At 48.7% G+C, this 18,572-nt stretch overlaps 2 protein-coding genes across 2 annotated transcripts in view; both read right to left on the reverse strand.

The window, feature by feature from the left end:
- The window catches only part of LOC146180075 (uncharacterized), a 348,140-nt gene that overhangs the window by 116,580 nt on the left and 212,988 nt on the right, over nt 1–18,572 (reverse strand). The window lies entirely within an intron of this gene.
- Nucleotides 11,531–17,757, reverse strand: LOC146180076 (uncharacterized). Its single transcript, XM_084579616.1, has 3 exons — nt 17,741–17,757; nt 13,392–14,253; nt 11,531–11,554 (listed from the first exon to the last, which is right to left on the reverse strand). The coding sequence occupies exons 1-3, from the start codon at nt 17,755–17,757 to the stop codon at nt 11,531–11,533; spliced, it is 903 nt and encodes a 300-aa protein (XP_084435742.1).

The raw sequence follows: 18,572 nt of genomic DNA on the forward strand, positions 1-18,572 counted from the left end.
ACAGCTTCTTTGCAGTGACAGAGCGCCTAACTATAGTTTATTATTTCGCGGAGGCTCGAAAACTAGAACAATTTATTGTGACAACCTGAGGTCAGACGCAGAAAAAGAAAGGAAATAATTTTTTATAGCTTGAAACCGCTTACGTCTACGAAGGAGAAAGCTCGCCCGCGCACTACGTCCGGTTCCTACTCACTGACTGAAAATCTTTATTGAGCAGAGATAAGGAAGAGGGATATGTGTAGGTGGAGTCCCTAGTCCGGGACTCTAGCGGCTGCCACTGCTATCCGCGCGCGTGCCACGAAGGCCTGTTGGGACCTCTAGTCCAGGGCTGGATAGTATAGCCTCCGACTTCCCAATAGTTGACACTGCATTTGTATCATCAGGTGGATTGCGTGGGCAGGTCCACACCATGTGATGCAGGCCTGCTTTCCCCGCAATATTTACATTTGGGGTCCAGAACCCAGGGTGTGCTTAAACGGGCTAGGGCAGCGGCATCGACAGCGTCGCCATCTGTTGTGCGCGGTGGACCAGCTGGGGCGTTGCTAGGCAACGACTCAAGGTCATTTGTGGCCGCGGCATTACGGCCCACGCCAAAAGCCGAAGACCTAGGGTAGTGTTGTTTTCGCAGCAATAATAATAATAATAATTTGTTAGCAGGAAATGAAAGGCACACTATCTGTCACACTTTCGCGTAGAACCCTATACTAATGCGCTTCCATCGAGAGACCGTGTCTATACCGCGCCCAAAGGAAAGGAACGAAGGTTGGAGTGAAAGCACCCATTGTGCTTCTCTGGCAGCGTCATCTCGGAGGAAGTGGCTGTTTGGTAAGTGACCGCCGTTTGCGGCGGGTGCTAACCTGCCATTGGATTTCTCTCTGTTGTTGGCCGTCATTGCACCCGCCACCACTTCGGTGGTGGACGACGGCTGTTGTTGCGGCGCGCGCCTTTCTCTCCCTCTTCCTTTTCTTTCTTCTCTAATTCCTCTATTGTCCGCAAGAGGCAGCGGAGGTGGCTTAGCTACAGAGCCAGTAGCAGGCCCGTGCATTTTCTTTTCCTTCTTCCTATACAGCCACAACTACAACAACAACAACAACAATGATTAGGCCACACAATTGGCCATGTATGTCGGTTCAATTTCTAGCTATAGCGCGTTACAATTACTGGTTCGCTATAGAATGCTTCTCCCAACTCTCCCAATTCTCCCTACTTCTCCCAGGGGCATGCATGCCCAAAACGCGGTATCCTCGCAGCTGAAACTTCGGACAGAATTGGCATTTTGTCGTTAGTATTTTTTTTTAATTTCAAATTTGTGTAGGGTACTTCCCTGATTCGATCAGAATAAGCAGGATGTCCCTATCGCAGACGGAGGACTTCCACCGGTCGTCTCTCTCATGGCTCAGAAAGAACTGGCAGATAATTTCGCAGCGGCGAACGGCAGCGGCAATTTCGGCTCGGGCGGTGCACATATACAGATCCGCCGCCACCGATCTGGCTCTCTGATTGCCACCGCACAGGGGTTGCATTGGAGGAGGAGCGAAAAAAGGAATTAAGTTCGAGCCGGCGCTTTGACAACCGGAGACTCGCAGGAAGTGGGGGGAGGGGGGCGGCGTGTACACCCAGCGGCAAACGATGGGGGCAGAAGCGCGCGCAGCAAGCGGACAACGCGATAAAGGGAGGAGAGAAGAGATAGCAGCAACTGACTGATGCTGCTGACGCCGATAGTGAGTCAACCCCAGCTGCGGAGTTGGTTTCAGGGACAACGCCGCCGATGCCGACGCAAACAATATGATACCCTCGCTTCCGCAGCGCCAAGAACCAGGTCTAGCCGTGGGAAGGTGGTCACGTATTCGTCGACGTGCCGGGGCCTACGTGAAATAACCGGCGCGTCGGCAACTGAAGAGCACCCTATCCGCCACAGAGGAACAGGGGGGGGGGGGGGGGGGGGGGGACCCTCCCCTCCTCTTTCTGCATGGCGGCGACGGTGTTCTGTGCAGTCACGTTATCTTGACTCTCTAGCGGCGTCACCGGCATCCAGCGGTATCAGTCGGTCGCTGCTAGCGCTGGGGGGATGAAAGGGGGGCGGAGCTGGTTACGAGGCCGACGCCGACGCCGACGCGAAACCCAGGAACGGACGCCAAAGAGCTGCGCTCTAGAACCGGCTAAGTGATTGTTCTCCTCTACTGCATAAATCACAAAAGCCAGCAACGTTGTGCACGCTTGACAGTGAGGCAATTGCATTGATTGCAGATATAAGTTTTAGCACTCGTCATCCCAATTGCATTCTTTGCGCGACACGATCAAAATGCAAGTACGTGTTTAGCTGACTCGATCCCCCTAGCCAATTTTCTCTTTTTTACTTCGAAAAACCAGAGGTATTAGAATGATTGCACCCCGTCTCCCTATCCTCCTCTGGGAAGTACGCCTAGAGACGCGTAAAAAAATTCAAGGCAGCCACTGCAGTAGGGGGGGGGGGAGGGGGGCAGATCGGTAGCGCCTATAATGTACCTCTTTTTATTCAACGTATTCCGTCTTCTGGACAAAGCGAGAGATAAAATTTAGTTCACTGATATGGTGTTTTCTTTTTTTTTTTTCGGGACAGGCCGGGCCCGCCGTGGTGGTGCAGTGGTTAGGATGCCCCAGTACTGTGCCGGAATACCCGGGTTCGATCCTGACAACAGGCAACTGCGTTTCGATGGAGGCGAAACGAACAGACGTCCGTGTGCTGTGCGATGTCAGTGCACGTTAAATATCCCCAAATGATTAAAATTACTCCGTAGGTTTCCACTACGGCTCCTCTTTCTCTCTTTTCACTCTCACTACCGTCTTCCTGCCTTCCCTCACGGCGTGGTTGAGATGTCCACAGGAAACAAGTGAGACAGTTTCCGCGCCTTTCCCTTCCTGTGAACCAATTATTATTATTAGAGACAGGCCGAAACACAATTTCGTCCGGCACGTTCACGTTGAGTACACAGCATCAATATGGGATATTTCGCACAGCATACGTCTTTCACCGGATTTTGTCCAAAATACATGTTTCCCCCAGCTCATCCTCTCTAACTATAACAGAACTGCAAGCATATCCAACCTGAAGGTCAGTCTGGGTCTGCGATGCCTACTGGTTCGTCGTAAACCACGTCTTCTTCGCCTTTACCACAAAATTATGCGCCAAATTGTCACCAGCGCGTAAACCTTCAGAGTGCACGTCACCACGGATGGATCACGCGCACAAAGTTTGATTACCATTCTGCAGGTTGAAAAACAGCATTTATATTCACCCTCTACATGCGACGAATGGAGCCCACTTCCCGCATCTATAGTACTAATTATGAGCTCTCTTTAATCCAAGAACGCAACAGCTAAAGTTGTGCAACCAACAACCTTTTGTAAAACTACGGTCGTATTATGCTTTGCTGTGTTCCTCTGTATAACCATTCCCTTTGCAGTGCCGTATGGCCCTGAGAATATTTTTTAAATAAATAAATAAGTAGAAACTTAATAGACATCTTATAAGGCAAGATTTTGAGAAGCGTCAGAAAGTGAACTTTCCCGGTTGTGTCAACAGATGTAGCGCACGGCGGTAAAAGTAAATATGACCCCCGAACCGTCCAGTCCCCCAAATCGATGATACGAGCCAAAATGTCTGCTCTTTTTTGAAGCGGTCCTGGGCGGTGGGAGTCTATACTGAGTCACAAATGCGCCGCCGTGATTAGGGCGTTCACTTTCTCCGTAATTTGAGCTCTCCCGAAGCTCGAGTAGAGGAAAAAATTGTCGAACGCCAGTAATTAAATCGTAGGCTGCACGGTGCTCCCAGCGCCGTTTCTTTTTTTCCCATTTAATTTGGCTCAGGCTTTAAAGAAAAATGACCGCGGCTGCGCACGGACTATATGCCTGGTGTTCATTAAGGACGGTTTGTTAATTGGGATCTCCGTGAAGCGAAGCTCTGCTCTCTCTATAGCAGCATAGGGTAATAGTTTCGGCTGTTCTAATTTAATGAGGCGATGTGCTTTGTAAAAACGCCCTCTCAGCGACGGTTCTCCAGCGGCCTTTAAATTTTGCAATAGTGACCACCACATGTAATAAAGCGCAGAACAAGAAATGCAAACATCAGTCTACATTCCGATCTCTTCTAAAAAGAAATGGGCTCGAAGAAAGGAAAAATTGAGGAACCTGATTATAAAGAGCGGAACAGCTGAGTATCTGAAGCGAAAACCTTGTTCGCCTCATATTCGCTTTTAAGTATGAATAAGAAATGGTTTTGAACAAATCAAGTTGTCTCTACCCTAGTTGCACGCCGTTATTCAACGCAGTTATGCGTAGTCATATATGTCCTCAAGACGTCCGAATTACGGCTACTGCCGGAACGTGTGCAGAATTGTGTATAGAGGCCACATTGGGGGCCATAAACCCAGGAACGAGAGCACCACATCAGATAAAAATATATAGCGCAGTAAATTTCATGAGTAAAACATCTTCCCTTTTTAGCTGTTCATACTAATAATAATAAAGGAAAATTACGTCACGATGCTGCCCCGTTCTCTATATGCAATAGACCATCAAATTCAGTAACGCTATAGAACTGTAGCGCGTAGTGATGCTTCAATGCACGTATGTGTCCTGATGTACTTTTCTTGAGTGTGCATATTTAGTGACCCCTTAACGATATAAAACCTGATGTTTTCCAGTCTCTCGACTCTAAAGCTTATAAAAAATATTGTGGGAACATATTGTTTTGATCACTGCTAATTATTCTACATTACCGATGGTGACCATTGCGACATGCGTAAGAGCTTGCAACAAATTTTTCCTGCTCCTTTTTCTCATGTCGCTGCAGAAAAGCTACGGGGCTGTGAACAGCAAACTTGCTCGTAAAGCTTGCGCAGAAGACTAGACATCACAACGCATGCCTATTACATTTTGTGGTATGCAGATTTCCGTCAAACATTTAGCCGGTGATTTCGCGCACATACGTCATTCAAGCTGCCCCGCGAAGTATGCGGTTGGAGACGTTTCTCGAAGAGGGCTTCGTGGTACTATACGCCACGTGCTATTTATTCTCAACCACCCTCGACTGGGTAGGAGGCAGTTTCCTCCTGTACAACGACTGGCGGCGAAGAGTCAAGTCTTGGCGCAATTGCTAATTAAAGCATTGACACTGCGTGTGGACGCTCCGGTTTGACATCACGAGCGCGCTGTGGTTTTCGAATATGAACTTGCAGGTCGCATTCTTCCTTTGTTGTTGTACGCTGGCTTGTCAAGACACAAGGCTTTTTAAAGATGCCATGTTTTAGGGTGCTTGTGGCTGACTGTCTTTAGCATGGGGCATTATTTTTATAGACTGAAGCGTTGTATCTGCTGCTTGTTATTACTTCGTCTTGTGAAAGATTTTGGAAATACGTTTGATAGCGTACAGAAAATTCCTAAACATAAAAATCGATCCTCGTTACACAATAAAAAGTGCTTGACTATAAACCGTTTTGCCATGTTGCTTTTTATAACGAAAGCATTAAACAATCAAGATGTTCATTTTGATATCGGAGCTTACCCAAAACTAAACAGCGTGAAGCAGCATTACGAAATATAAATTATAAATAATAATATGGAGCAACATAGCTATTAGATAAAAAATTGTGATTTCATGTAGGAAGTATGATTAACGAAGAATAATTAATGGTATGCTTGTGAACAGAGGCGCAGTCAAGAGTTGATTTTCGGTGTCAGAGCACTCCCGAATTTTATAATCATATGATTAAGATTAAATTACTAACATATTGTTCGGGCACCGGTTCTACTTGCGACACTGTTTGTGAGTACTATGGATAAACAAACATAGCAGCACGAAGAGAAAGATTACACCAGAAACCATAGTAAGCGAAAGTGTACAGCATGGAAGGTTTCCAAGCAAGAAACACAAGCGCAAAAACAAGATCATACGCAAAAGAAAAAGCCGAAAATATGAACTCAGACGCATACAAAAGATTGGTACGGGCTGAAATCCTGTCTTCAGTCAGCTATCATGATTCAGTTCAATCGATCATACTCTGTAGTCGTGCAAAAGTATCTGTCCGGGGCACTAACGTTGGCGCTTCGAATAAATTTCATTAATATTCTTTGCGCCCAGAATTGTTTAACATCATTTAGCGTCTTTATAACGGTGCTATTACATCACTGTGATCTCATTCCATCTAATTATTTCCGATTCTTCTTGCCGGTCGTAGCTACGGAGAAGCCGGAATAGGAGGCAGTTATAGCGAATGAGCCCTCCGTCCTCATTATCAATGCTATTGTGGTTTTGCTTTAATGTACTGACTGAAGTTGCGAATCATCGACGTAAACCGACCTATAACTTCTACCGACCAGCACACCACACGAGCCCATGGCCCAGGAAATCATAAAACTTTTTGCAAAGTAGAAGCCTCTTTCGCTCTTTATGTCCCTGCGCGAATATCCTCTGGGAAAACAAATCGCACTTCAATTGGTTTTCTTTATTTCCAGGTCCATTTTTTCCCAGCTGAGGTGCATATAACACTAATCTGTAGAGAAGCAGCCGGTTTCAATTCACAAGGCGGCCTTCCTCCGAAAGTGGCGACATCTACAGAACAGTCGCCCGCAACACATACTGAACGCTGCTTGTCTTCGCCTCTACTGAGCAGAGTTCGTCGTCCTAATTCCGGCTCGTTGTACGCGACAACTACTACCCCTCGGGAATGGAGCCGGAACTGGATCGGCCTTCGCGAGCGCTAGCTGCGGCGGCTGTTGGGGCCAGGGAAATGAAGCAGAAAAAAAAGGGAATAAGAGCAACTACGTAGACAGAAAAAGAGATCTCAAAACAAAGGACGTGACGCCGTGCATTTCGAATGCGTGCTCGAAGTGGGCCCTCAACGGCGGTGTGCATGATTAATTTTGGTTTTCGCGCAGAAAATTTTCGTCTATTTAGAAAACGTTCCCTTTTATAAAATGAGACAATGAAAGCACGAACTTCTTTTCGTCGAGTACTAAAACACCAAACAGGCATCAAAACACTTGCTGTTGAGGCTAGTTTAGTTTTAGCTGCAACCATATTCAGTATGCTTGGTTAAAGTTCAATGACATTCACAGCGTTTTTTTTTTAATTATTGCCTCAGGGCATTCACAACGTTGTTCTTCGCAAACTACGTCAGAACAGGTTTTGAGGTGGAACCTTCGTTATCGTCGTATTTGTAACAAATTATTACACCTCCCTCCTGGCGGTAGATAACAAAAAAACGTTTAAGCGATCCATTCCTTCCGCGCCGCGGCGTATCCATCAGCGTCAGCGACGCCACTATTTCACAGATTTGGAGCAGCATAGACGTATCACAAAGGCAAGTCTCCACTTATAATTTCCGACGGCCTGCCTCTCCAGAAGCGTCCCTGTTGCGTTCATTGGTATTGGATTGGATTGGTAAAACGTTTATTCGGGGCCTGCAGTAGAACGCGCGCTCGCGCGCACGCGCTCCGTCCTCCTCTGGGCACCGGCCGCGCGGCCTGGGTCCCCGCTCGCCGTGGCCGGCTCGCTGGTTCCCTGCCGGGCCAGCGCCTTGATAACATGCTGGACGGCCCAGAGTTGCTCCTCTTGATTGTCGCTCCCTGCGGCTGCTTCCAGTCGCGGCGGGATCCTTCCAGACTTAGCTTCTTCCTGGTACTGGGTACAATTCCACAGCATGTGTGCGAAGCCGGCAGTCTCCGTTCGCCGACTCTGCATTTGCCTGTCGGGTGCGTCTCGGGATACATTCTATGCATCAGCAACGGACTGGGGAGTGAGCCCGTCTGTAGCTGTCTGAATAAAACGGCTTGCTCTCGACTGAGCCCCGAGCAAGGGGGTGGAAGAGTTCTGCGAGCTGGGCGGAACACCTTGGTTATTTCGTTGTAGTCCGTCATTCGGTCTTTGGTGCTGAACCACCATTGGTACAACCATCATTGATACAATTCCTACCGAGCTGCTGCCGTTCGCTTCCAAGCCGATGAAATTTAGCCTGGCGTGCTCAGCCTGCGTCCCAGAATAAAAGGGCGAAATTCATGGCTGGTTCCCTTCCTGTCGATGTCTGTTTAAATTATCCGGCTGGATTCTCAGTAAACATCCAACTGCTTCAGAGTATGATCGAGACTAGAAGGTGCGGGCATCGATGATTAAAGTACATTAGACCGTATGTGGCCCCATGCCGTCTGCACGTCTCTAGTCAGCATTGCGCTGCCTTGTTTCCTGAGTGAACTACCTTACCATTTCCATTACGAGCATAGATATCTTTAACCTGGTACTACGGGTCTTATGAGATGAAGATGATAATAATGCAGACGAAATAAAAAGATAGTTAAGTGGTCCTCGGTCTGGCAGGGGCAGGCGATCAAAATTTCAAATGCAGAATAACGTTAGTAAAAGCACCTTTCATTTCGAATGTCGCCTAAACAATTATAAGTAGTCATTGACATCATCACGATCCTATAACGAGACGACGAACTCGTCTTCCATTCACGTCTTTCTCAAGACATTTTCTTTACCATTTTCCGTTACCTAGTCTATGATACGCATTTTATCGACTACTTAATACCATCAAGAGCGCATTTCGCTCATTTTATGAGCCTGCAGCAAACATCGCAAGCGTGAAAAATTAAGGGATGCTCATGAACACACAACAGTTGTGATAAATGTGTGGAATGCGAGTTTAACACGCACCCTCCACTCATTTTCATCCCCGCCGTATTGCTTAAACATTAGTATTGCGTTTTACATTCACTTAATGGGAATCGGACTCTGAATTATGGATTTAATTATTTTTTGCTAATATTCTTTCCGCGCACTTTCCCTGTTAGTGTGGTACCTCATTCGGCCAGCTAGTACCCCTGTGATCCCTGGGCAGGATATTTGGCTTTTGTCAGTACTGCGCAGCCAGAGCAGTGGAATGACACACTGTCAGGGTATGATAAATGTTACATGGCCATCAAACCTCTTTGCCTCATGCGTTTTGTAGGGACTTGTTCTTGAAGACTCATCCTCCCCCTCCTTTCTACTTTCCGTGCTTTTGTGCGTCTTAGCTTGAGTATTCGTCAATATTTGCGATGGATTAGAATTATCTTGAGAGCCGCGCCGACGAAACGTGGTCCCACATAAAGACCTCGTGCAATATTATCTAGGCTCCCTTTCATCGTCAAGGCTTCTCATTCGTACGCCGTTAAGAACCAACAAGGAAGCAAGGTTGCAAGTTAGTGGTGGCAGCAGCCTAATGCGACGCCTCCCACGTCTAGGTTTGGCCGACGCAGACTGGCATGCCTGCTGCTACGGTATAGCTTGAGGTGGGCTTGAGCTTTTTCCAGCGCTGCGTCTAGAAAAGCCGAAATTTGTCACCTCGAGAATCTGTATAGTACGATGGCCATTAAATGGTGATGGTGAAACCATTTATCAAAATTAAATGGTTACAGAATGATGATTGGGGTAGAATCCTGTTGGCCTTGGGCACTTCGTGCTAATAGCTTCCCATACAAACCCATACTAACCACTAATTAGAAGCGCCTGGCTTATCCGCAGTGCCCTAGTTAGTGCGCTGCAGCGCTACACACGGATGGATCCTAGCTCTGAGAAGACGTCCTGCGCTTTATACATCATGCACATCACAGAGAAAACGAGAAAACGGCATTTGATGCCTATCTCCGGAACGTTTGCAACTGCGCTCACAGCTTAGCAAAACACAAAAATACAAGAAACCTGCAATAAAACGAAAATAAACGCACACACAAAAACAGACACAGAAATTAAACATAAATAAAGGTATAAACAAAACCCGGCACACAGCGTGAACTAGCATTCAAGTGTTCAACGTAACGACTCGCGCATGTCCACCACGCAACAAGTCAACATCTTCGGTCGGAAATTGAAAAGTTGGAGACACTCATCAGGAAAGCCTACAAGACGGCCCTGGGGCTACCGAACTCCACGCCAACGGCCAAGCTCATGGCTCTAGGAGTACATAATACCCTCGAAGAGATGTGGGAAGCACAATGGCTCTCACAACTCAATAGGCTCGCACTTACAACACCCGGCAGAGAACTGCTCGAGAAGATCCATGTTAATCAGCCCTATACAATTGACCAAAGGGAATAGGTCCCACGCGATGTGAGAAGACGCATCAACGTGTACCCCATTCCGCGGAATATGCATCCCGCATATAACATCGAGAGGAGGATAGCAAGAGGGGAAGCCCTGCAGAAGAAATGGGACAAGCAGACTAACACCCTTTACGTGGACGCAGCAGGACCACACAATGGAGTCATGACTATCGTAGTCTCAACGCCTGTGGGGTCGATGGTGAACTGCGCCTCGGTGAAAACATCTAACCCCACTCACGCAGAGGAGGCAGCTATTGCATTAGCTGTAGCATCTAACCCCAACGCCGTTGTGCTCACTGACTCCCAAAACGCCTGTCGCAACTTCAATTACGGATTTATTCATAAGTCAGGGTTGTCATTGCTAACTAAGCACCCACCCAACCAAGCATCAATCATCTGGTTTCCCGGTCACCTGGAACTACCAGGAGGAAACGAAGCCGCTAACAGGCATGCCCGAGCTCTTCTATACCGGGCGTCTCCCCCTGATGACCATAAAGGGTGCCGTGACCTGATAGGTTTAGCAGTGTATGCTGACAATCTCGCGCCATACAGAACAGCCAGAAAGGAGTACCCAACACCACACAAATCCCTCAATAAGTTAGAAGAGAACATCCTTAGGAGACTACAAACCAACACATGCCCAACACCAGTTAAATTACACCTGTGGTACCCTACACTATACTCTCCGCAGTGCCCACACTGTGGAGAGGTAGCTAACCTCTACCATATGGTGTGGGCATGCCAATTTAATCCCTTAGTTGACCCCATTCCCAACCCCTCGGAGGAGCAGTGGGAGGCTATTCTGCTCAGCGATGGTCCTGACCGTCAGCACTGGCTGGTGGGGAGGGCCAGCGCAGCAGCAGCAGCCAATGGACTACCGGACTAGGCGGCCCACCCACATGTTCTGAGAATACTGAATAAATAAAGATGTTTTCAATCAATCTCGTTATCAGGCGAGATAGGTAATTTAAAACACAATTATAATTCATTCTGGGACAGAAATGCAGACGGGTGACTGGCGCTACAACAGAATTCTCTATGTAAACCGTTCGCATTACTTCCAGCGCTAAGTTACCATGGCTACAAAATATACTGTACTATAAAGTAAAAAGAGTTACAACAACATAAAAGACGTTGCACGGCAAGATCAATAGATTAGGCAGAAGGCTCCTAATCGCAAGAATAGAATGTTCGTATAATATGTAATGCATCGCCCTGTCTGCCCACTCTAGCCGCCACCACAAGCGAGCGGCAGCTTATACAGAACACCACTGCATGAAATAAATTTCAGACGATGCTGGAGCAAAGAAGAAATTGCAATAAGCGCCTGTTGTACCTATCTCCGTGTTTGTCCTTGTTGCTGAGCTTTGTAAATTATGGATTCATAAATTCATACCAACTTGTACAAATTTCCTCATTCGAGAATGCATGGTCGTTCCTGCAAAAGCATCCATATAATATGCAGCTTCTAAACACCATGCGAACAACAGAGCGAGTTATTAAGCTCTCAGCAGAGGGCCTTTAACAAATAGCTTACCATTCCTTTCTACAGCTCTCATTTAATAAAATCTTAGGGCGGCAATATCTTCTACTGTTGTAAAACCTTCTGATAAAGTTCACTCGTGACGCGGTTCAAGAGACCAAGCTGTCACCATACCTTTTTCTACACAACGTGCTCGGCATCGAATGACTGAACAGAAGCTGCTCCCGATAGAGCCGTATATTCAAACTTTGCATTTTTGAAGCCAAAAAGGTGTTTATTTGCAGCAATAAATAAAAGCGCTCTCTAGCAGCAAGCAGCAATAATTAGATGGCAATTAATGCTAGAAAACTCGCAACACAGGAACCGCGTGTAAAAACGCGAATGTAATGACATCTACTTAATTTTCCTTTCTGTATATCAGCGAGTAGCCAGAAAGGTACACCTGCATTCTGTGAGTAGAAAGCACTCAATCTATCGACCAGCCTTTCTTTCGGACCCTTTTCATCTCCTCTTTCTTTTCCGCAGGACGATTGGCGACTTTTACCGATTGCGCGCCGTGTTTCGCGGCGAAACAGGGCACGCAATCTGCTTCACTCATCACAGCGGCTGGGGCATATGCTATCGCTAGATATCAAAGCTTCACCTGGCGCCGGTTTCGATCTGCGTCTGCTGAGCGCAAGGTAGGAGTAAGGGTACAGAGAAGCCTGCGAGGGTAACTGGAGCGGACGGGCGCCGTTAGAAGGCGCAGAACGCAGTTTTGCCACGCTCTCCCACGTCCCGCAATATTGTGATCGTGACAGTACATCCTATCGAGTCGAGCGTGGCTAGAAGCCTGGAAATGAGTGAACTGAGCAGCTCGTCCACCCTCCAGACATCCAGCCACATCAACAAGGTTAAACTCATTTACCAATTCTGCGAGAACACAGGTGCTGGCATCACTATGCGGCCTTCTACTCGTTTTATCTGATGCGGAGAGTACACAATTGAAGTCTCCCATTATTACAGTTTGCCTTTCAGAGTTGCAATACTGACGAATACCTTCAAAGAAATCGCGCCTTTCGCCAACGCTGTTCGGTGCATAAACACAAATGATGCGCCATTCGTATGAATACAGCACGAGATCGCAAACAACGAAGCGGCCATACGCACAAGTCGTGACAGCTTGAATTGTAACACCAAGGCACTGACGCACGAACAGCACACAACCAGCCGCTGCTCCAACTGCATGACTTACAACGGCATTGTATCTTGAAGTAAAAAGGCTAACCATTCTCCCGGTTTCTTCATCACCATCAACTTTAGTTTCCTGAATCGCGATGACGTCTGGCTCCAGCTCGCTAACCAAACGAAACAGTTGATTCTGCTTGCGCCTTGCTTCGAGCCCTCGAGCATTAATAGTCGCGAATCTAATGGCTTTGTCTAGACAAATCATTGCTGATGAACGAATACCCGGGAGCATGGTCATACCTTTAGTGATGTCTGTGGCCGAGCACCCGGTGGGAGCGGTGCAGCTACCCCTCTTTTCTCTAACAAGTTCGGCCTAAGCCGAAAGGAGTCTTTGTCGGCGGTCCTTCGACGTCTGCGTTCTCGTGACCTGGTGTTCGGTCCTCCGTGTCGTCGTGTGTCCGCTTCGCTACCGCTGCCGAGTTCGCTGCCTCAGATTCGACCATGCTGTCTGTCTCGTGTTGTGACTGACCTCCGTGTCCCCAGTTGAGTTGCTGCTGCTGGTCACCTTAGCGACCGCGACGCCGACGGAACACGCTTGCAAATTCTTGACACCTTGCTCCTTGACCTCGTCCGCGTTTGGGGAGGGGGGAGTGACCGTTGTTTCTGCTGAGCTGGTGCCCGTCTCCTTAGCTGCTTCTTCCGCATCCGCCTCGTCCATGAGGTGTTCCGACATGTTGTCGTTCCTCACGGGCCCTGCGACGTTTGCATACGTCTTTACACACTGCGGTTCGTCGTGGCCGAAACGACGACAACGAGCGCAGCGCGGAACCTGGCACTCCTTCCGGATATGACCCGTCGTCTTGCAGCGAAGGCACAGGGGCGCCCTGCCCGGAACGACGACGAGCGCTGGCTCACCGGCAACTCGCAGCTGGTGTGGGATGTCGTCAATTTTCACCCCTGTCTTCAGCTTTAGGGACACGGTGCGCGTAGTTGACCCTTTGTCGGTGACGCCTTGTGCGCGCCACCTTTCCCTTGCGATGTCAGACACCGTCCCATACGGCAACAGTGCGGCTCGCACGTCTTCGTCAGGAACGCCATGCAACAGCCAGTGAATCTTTAACCGGACGCCCTGATCGTTGGGGTCGACGATTACACAGCGATGGTCCTTCACTTTCACATCACTGACAGCGAGCAGCTTACGTGTGGCCTCGGCGTCTTTAAACGTCACTGCCCAAACGTGGTTCATTTGGTACGCCCCCAGGGCGACCACCTCTGGGAGCAATCCAAGACGAACCAACGCGTCCCTGAAGTCTTCAACTCGGTACGGTCGAGCCTTCACGTCACCATGCATGAAAACAGTATTAAGCTCAATGCGCCCGGTTGGCAAACTTGGCAGAATCACCTGATACTCGTCAGCCGAAGCGTCAAAAAACCTGTTTCCGCGGCCGGCCTGGGCCGCAAACGCCGCTCCGCCGGAGCTCACGCTTCTGCGTCCGTACACGCCGGTGGCCGGAAGTAGAACTCAGCCACGAGTTATTTTTTTTTCTTTATTGCATGAATTGGTACAAATACATCAGTAAAAGATCGTGATTGCGATGCCCCTTGGCTGACAACCGTGTCACCACGAGTTCGCCCATCAGACTCAAGACCTCCTCCGCAGAGTCTTGCTGCTTCAAAATTTCTTTTAGTTTATACACTTGTTCAACAAAATAATCACATACAGATCGTGCATCGACATCACAGTGTCTATAAGCCATCCTACTCCTCCAAATACTGTGAAGGCCCAGTAGCATGATGAGGTCATACTGAAAATCATCATTAATAGTTGTCAAGTACCGAATTCCACGTGGCGTCAATGGCAGGTCTTTTTTACCGGGTACCGGTGCGAGGATATGTCCCAATACCCTTGCGTTTATAAGTTTTCTCGCTCTCTCCCTTTCCAACATCCAGCGTGCGTCACTCGAACAGTGGTGTTTAGGCGACGCAGCTCCTCTTTCCGCTCACAGCGCGATTGCTAGGTGCAGCGTCTGATGCCGGACGCCTCTGAGGTGATCGCTGCGCCGTAGCGCTTCTGCTGGGAAAGCGTCGCCTGCGATGTGTGCCGAGCTGCTTCCGAAGAATCATGCTTCTGCGTGGTGTTCCCAAGCAAGATAGAGGACGATCCCATCAAGGCGTTAGCCCCATGATCGCGTCCGCCTTCATGGCGCGTCGCTGCCCGGCTTTCTCCCTCCGACATACTCAGTGCGTGTGAACGCTAAAGGAACACGGGAGCAAGAAGCGTTGTAGTGTGCACAACACAGTGCGATAATGTAGATTGTGCGAAGCACTTGTTTGAACAAATAATTAGAAAAAAGTTGTACAGTGCACTTACAAGTGTTGAGTATGAAAACTGTCTTTGTGTGACTCAAGAGCATACCGGGCGAATGAGTGGGTGGTGCGAACGAGGTGCAAAACGCTATCGCGTTCCACTCTTGAAGGTGAAGCTTAAGCGTCCTCCAAATTTTTTATTTGTAGGCCGTCACTGTACCCACACCGTTTCGGTGGTGGACGACGGCTGTTGTAGCGGCGCGCGTCTTTCTCTCCCTGCCCCGCCGGGATGGTACAGTGGTAAGACGCCGGACTACTGTGACGGAGTACCGGGCTCGAACCCGACCTCAGCGGCTGCGTTTCGATGGAGGCGAAACGAAGAGGCGTGCTTGTATTGTGCAATGTCAGCGCACGTTAAAGATCCACAGGTGGTCGAAATTACTCCGTAGCCCTCCACTACGGCTCCTCATTCTCTCTTTCCACTTTCACTCCCATCTTCCTCCCTTCCCTTACGGCCCCTCTTCCTTTTCTTCTCTATTTTCTCTTCTGTCTGCACGAGGCATTGGAGGTTGCTCAGCTACTGAGTCAGTAGATTGCCCGTGCATTTTCTTTTCCTTCTTCCTACACCCACAACAAGACCGAAGATCCCCAGGTGGTCGAAATTACTCCGCAGCCCTCCACTGCCAGCTCCTATTTCTCCCTTTCCACTTTCCCTGCCACCTTCCCCCCTTCCCTTACGGCGCGGTAAGGTGTCCACAGAAGCAAGTGTGACAAATGCTGCGCCTGTCCCTTCCTGTGAACCAATTATATTACATGGTGGTGGTGGTGGTAGTGGTTATTTATTTTATATACAAAAGGAAAGATCTGCAATCTGATATCTGAAGCACTTGAACTGGGGCGGTGGAAATAAAGGGATAGCGAGGACAAGGTAGAGGAAATTAAAGGGGTGAGCGATAGGGAGAAAGAAGAGGGTAGGTAAAAATAAAAGAAATATATACACTATGGTACAGTATACAGTAGTGTGCTTAAGGTCCACCCGCAAATGTCAGGTCACTGAGCACTTGGCACATCGGGCGGGCCTCCGCAATAGCTCTGCGTCCAGGCAACTGTTCATAACGCGCGCACTTGAACACTGTACAAAACACTGACGGCTGTCGTGGGCGATCGGCCGGTAATTGTTGTGCAAAATAGCTTACACGGAACGTTCGGTCACAGCACGCACTATCTGGCGAGTTGAAATAGGCGGGTCATGAAGCCCGCCTGTTACTCACACAGGCTCACGTGTGTTCGCTCGCGGACGCGCGCACTGCCCGGCGGCACAGGAGCACAGCTACGCTGTCCTGGATTACCCCCTGCGCTCTGTAAGCCGCCAGAAACTCGCGTTGTGGTTCGGCTAGCGCGGCGCAGTGCAGTAGAAGATGTTTCTCTCCCTTTCCTTTCTTCTCTATTTTCTCTTCTGTCTGCCCCGCCGGGGTGGTGCAGTGGTAAGACGCCCGACTACTGTGCCGGAGTTCCCGGGTTCGAACCCGACCTCGGCGGCTGCGTTTCGATGGAGGCGAAACGAAGAGGCGTCGTGTGCTGTGCGATGTCAGCGCACGTTAAAGATCTCCAGGTGGTCGAAATTACTCCGAAGCCCTCCACTACGGCTCCTATCTTTCCACTTTCGCACCGCCGGGGTGGCGCAGTGATTACGGCACTCGACTACTGTTCCCAAGGACGCGGGATCGAATCCCGGCCTCAGCGGCCGCTTTTCGATGGAGGCGAAGAGCAAGGTTCCCGTGTGCTGTGCGATGTCAGTGCACGTTAAAAAGCCCCAGGTGGTCGAAATTTCCGGAGTCCTCCACTACGGCGTCTCTCATAACCTGAGTTGCTTTGGGACGTTAAACCCCACAAACCAACCAACCAACCAACCACTTTCCACTTTCACTCCCATCTTCCTCCCTTCCTTTACGGCGCGGTTGCGGTGTCCACATAACACAAGTGAGACAGTTACCGTGCTTTTCCCTTCCTATAAATAAATCAGTTTATAAATAAATCAGTTCTCTTCTGTCTAATGGTAAGACGCCCGACTAGCGAAACGAAGTGGTGTCCCTGTGCTGTGCGATGTAAGCGCACGTTAAAGATCCCCAGGTGGTCGAAATTACTCCGTAGCCCTCAGCTGCGACACCTATTTCCTTCTTTCCACTTTCACTCCCACCTTCCTCCGTTCCCTTATGGCGCGGTTGAGGTGTCCACAGAAAACAAGTCAGACAGTTACCACGCCTTTCCCTTCCTATATAAATCAATTAATCTCTCTTCTGTCTGCACGAGGCAGTGGAGGTTGCTCAGCTACTGAGTCAGTAGCAGGCCCGTGCATTTTCTTTTCCTTCTTCCACAGCCACAACAACAACAACAAAAAAGATCCCCAGGTGGTCGAAATTACTTCGCAGCCCTGCTCTGCCAGCTCCTCTTTCTATCTTTCCACTTTCACTGCCACCTTCCTCCCTTCCCTTACGGCGCGGTCAGGTATCCACAGAAGCAAGTGTGACAAATACTGCGCCTGTCCTTTCCTGTGAACCAATTATATTATATACCAAGAAAAGTATTTTATACCTCGTCTGCTTTCATTGCGCCAAAGGGTCAGCTTTTCATTTCTGTCCATCATCCTGTATTCGGGGCGATCTTTACGGAATCACAGAAGCCATCGCCTGGCGGCGCGACCTCCTCGGCAAAAAAGTACGGTACTCAACTTCTTCGGGATACTGGATTTACGGTTAGAGTAATGGGGCAGGCTTCAAGCGCCTTCGTTACCTGATCCAGTTCAACGCTGAAATAGCGAAAGCAGCGACAACGAGAAAGCGTGGATTTGAGTAGCGCTTAGGGGCTTAGAAGCGAAAAGAGTCGGCGATATTGTATTGCTAGAAAGCTGGGTTTCTTTTTTTTTCTTTTCTTTTCAGCGAGCGGGTTTTAACTTGTTTCTCCGTGACAGGCAATCTCCGGGAAGCAAGTTTCCCGGGTCGAATCGATTCGACGCTGCATCTTGAGCGCCCGGCTAATTTGGTGCACAGCTGGAGAAAGGGCACCAAAAAGAAGACTCAGACAAGATGCTTTCAGCATATTGTCACAGGGCGTTGATAAAGCCGATGACAACGAATGAAGAGTCTGCGGGTGCACTAAAGAAACTCTTTATTGGCCTGATTTGCGCCTGCAAAAGAACTAAACAACTCGACGGTGACGATAGCAACAAACGTGCTCTCTTGTAGTCGAACTGAGGATGCCCGTTTCACTTGTAAGCGCTGAATTTAGAGGCGGCCAAGAAATATCGAGATTATTCAGCGGAAATCCGTCAAGTTAGGTTGTTGACACACATTTTGAAAAAACACGAATAGCCACTAAACATATTTGCTATAACCCAGAGTTTCGGGACCAAATAGGCCCTAGCTCTGAGTTGCCTCCGAGGAACGATACGTTGAGTTACAATAAATATTTTTGCTGGGTGTTGGCATTTTTTTTTAACTTT

Source organism: Amblyomma maculatum, chromosome 9 (assembly GCF_055883805.1).
Source record: "Amblyomma maculatum isolate TAMU_Amacu chromosome 9, ASM5588380v1, whole genome shotgun sequence".
Lineage (NCBI taxonomy): Eukaryota > Metazoa > Arthropoda > Arachnida > Ixodida > Ixodidae > Amblyomma > Amblyomma maculatum.

What these genes read in the sequence shown, in the direction of transcription:
- LOC146180076 (XM_084579616.1), bottom strand. An exon ending in CCTCCCCAAACGCGGACGAG is followed by an intron (nt 11,555 to 13,391) that starts GTCAAGGAGCAA and finishes ATGCTTTTGCAG; the next exon opens with GAACGACCATGCATTCTCGA.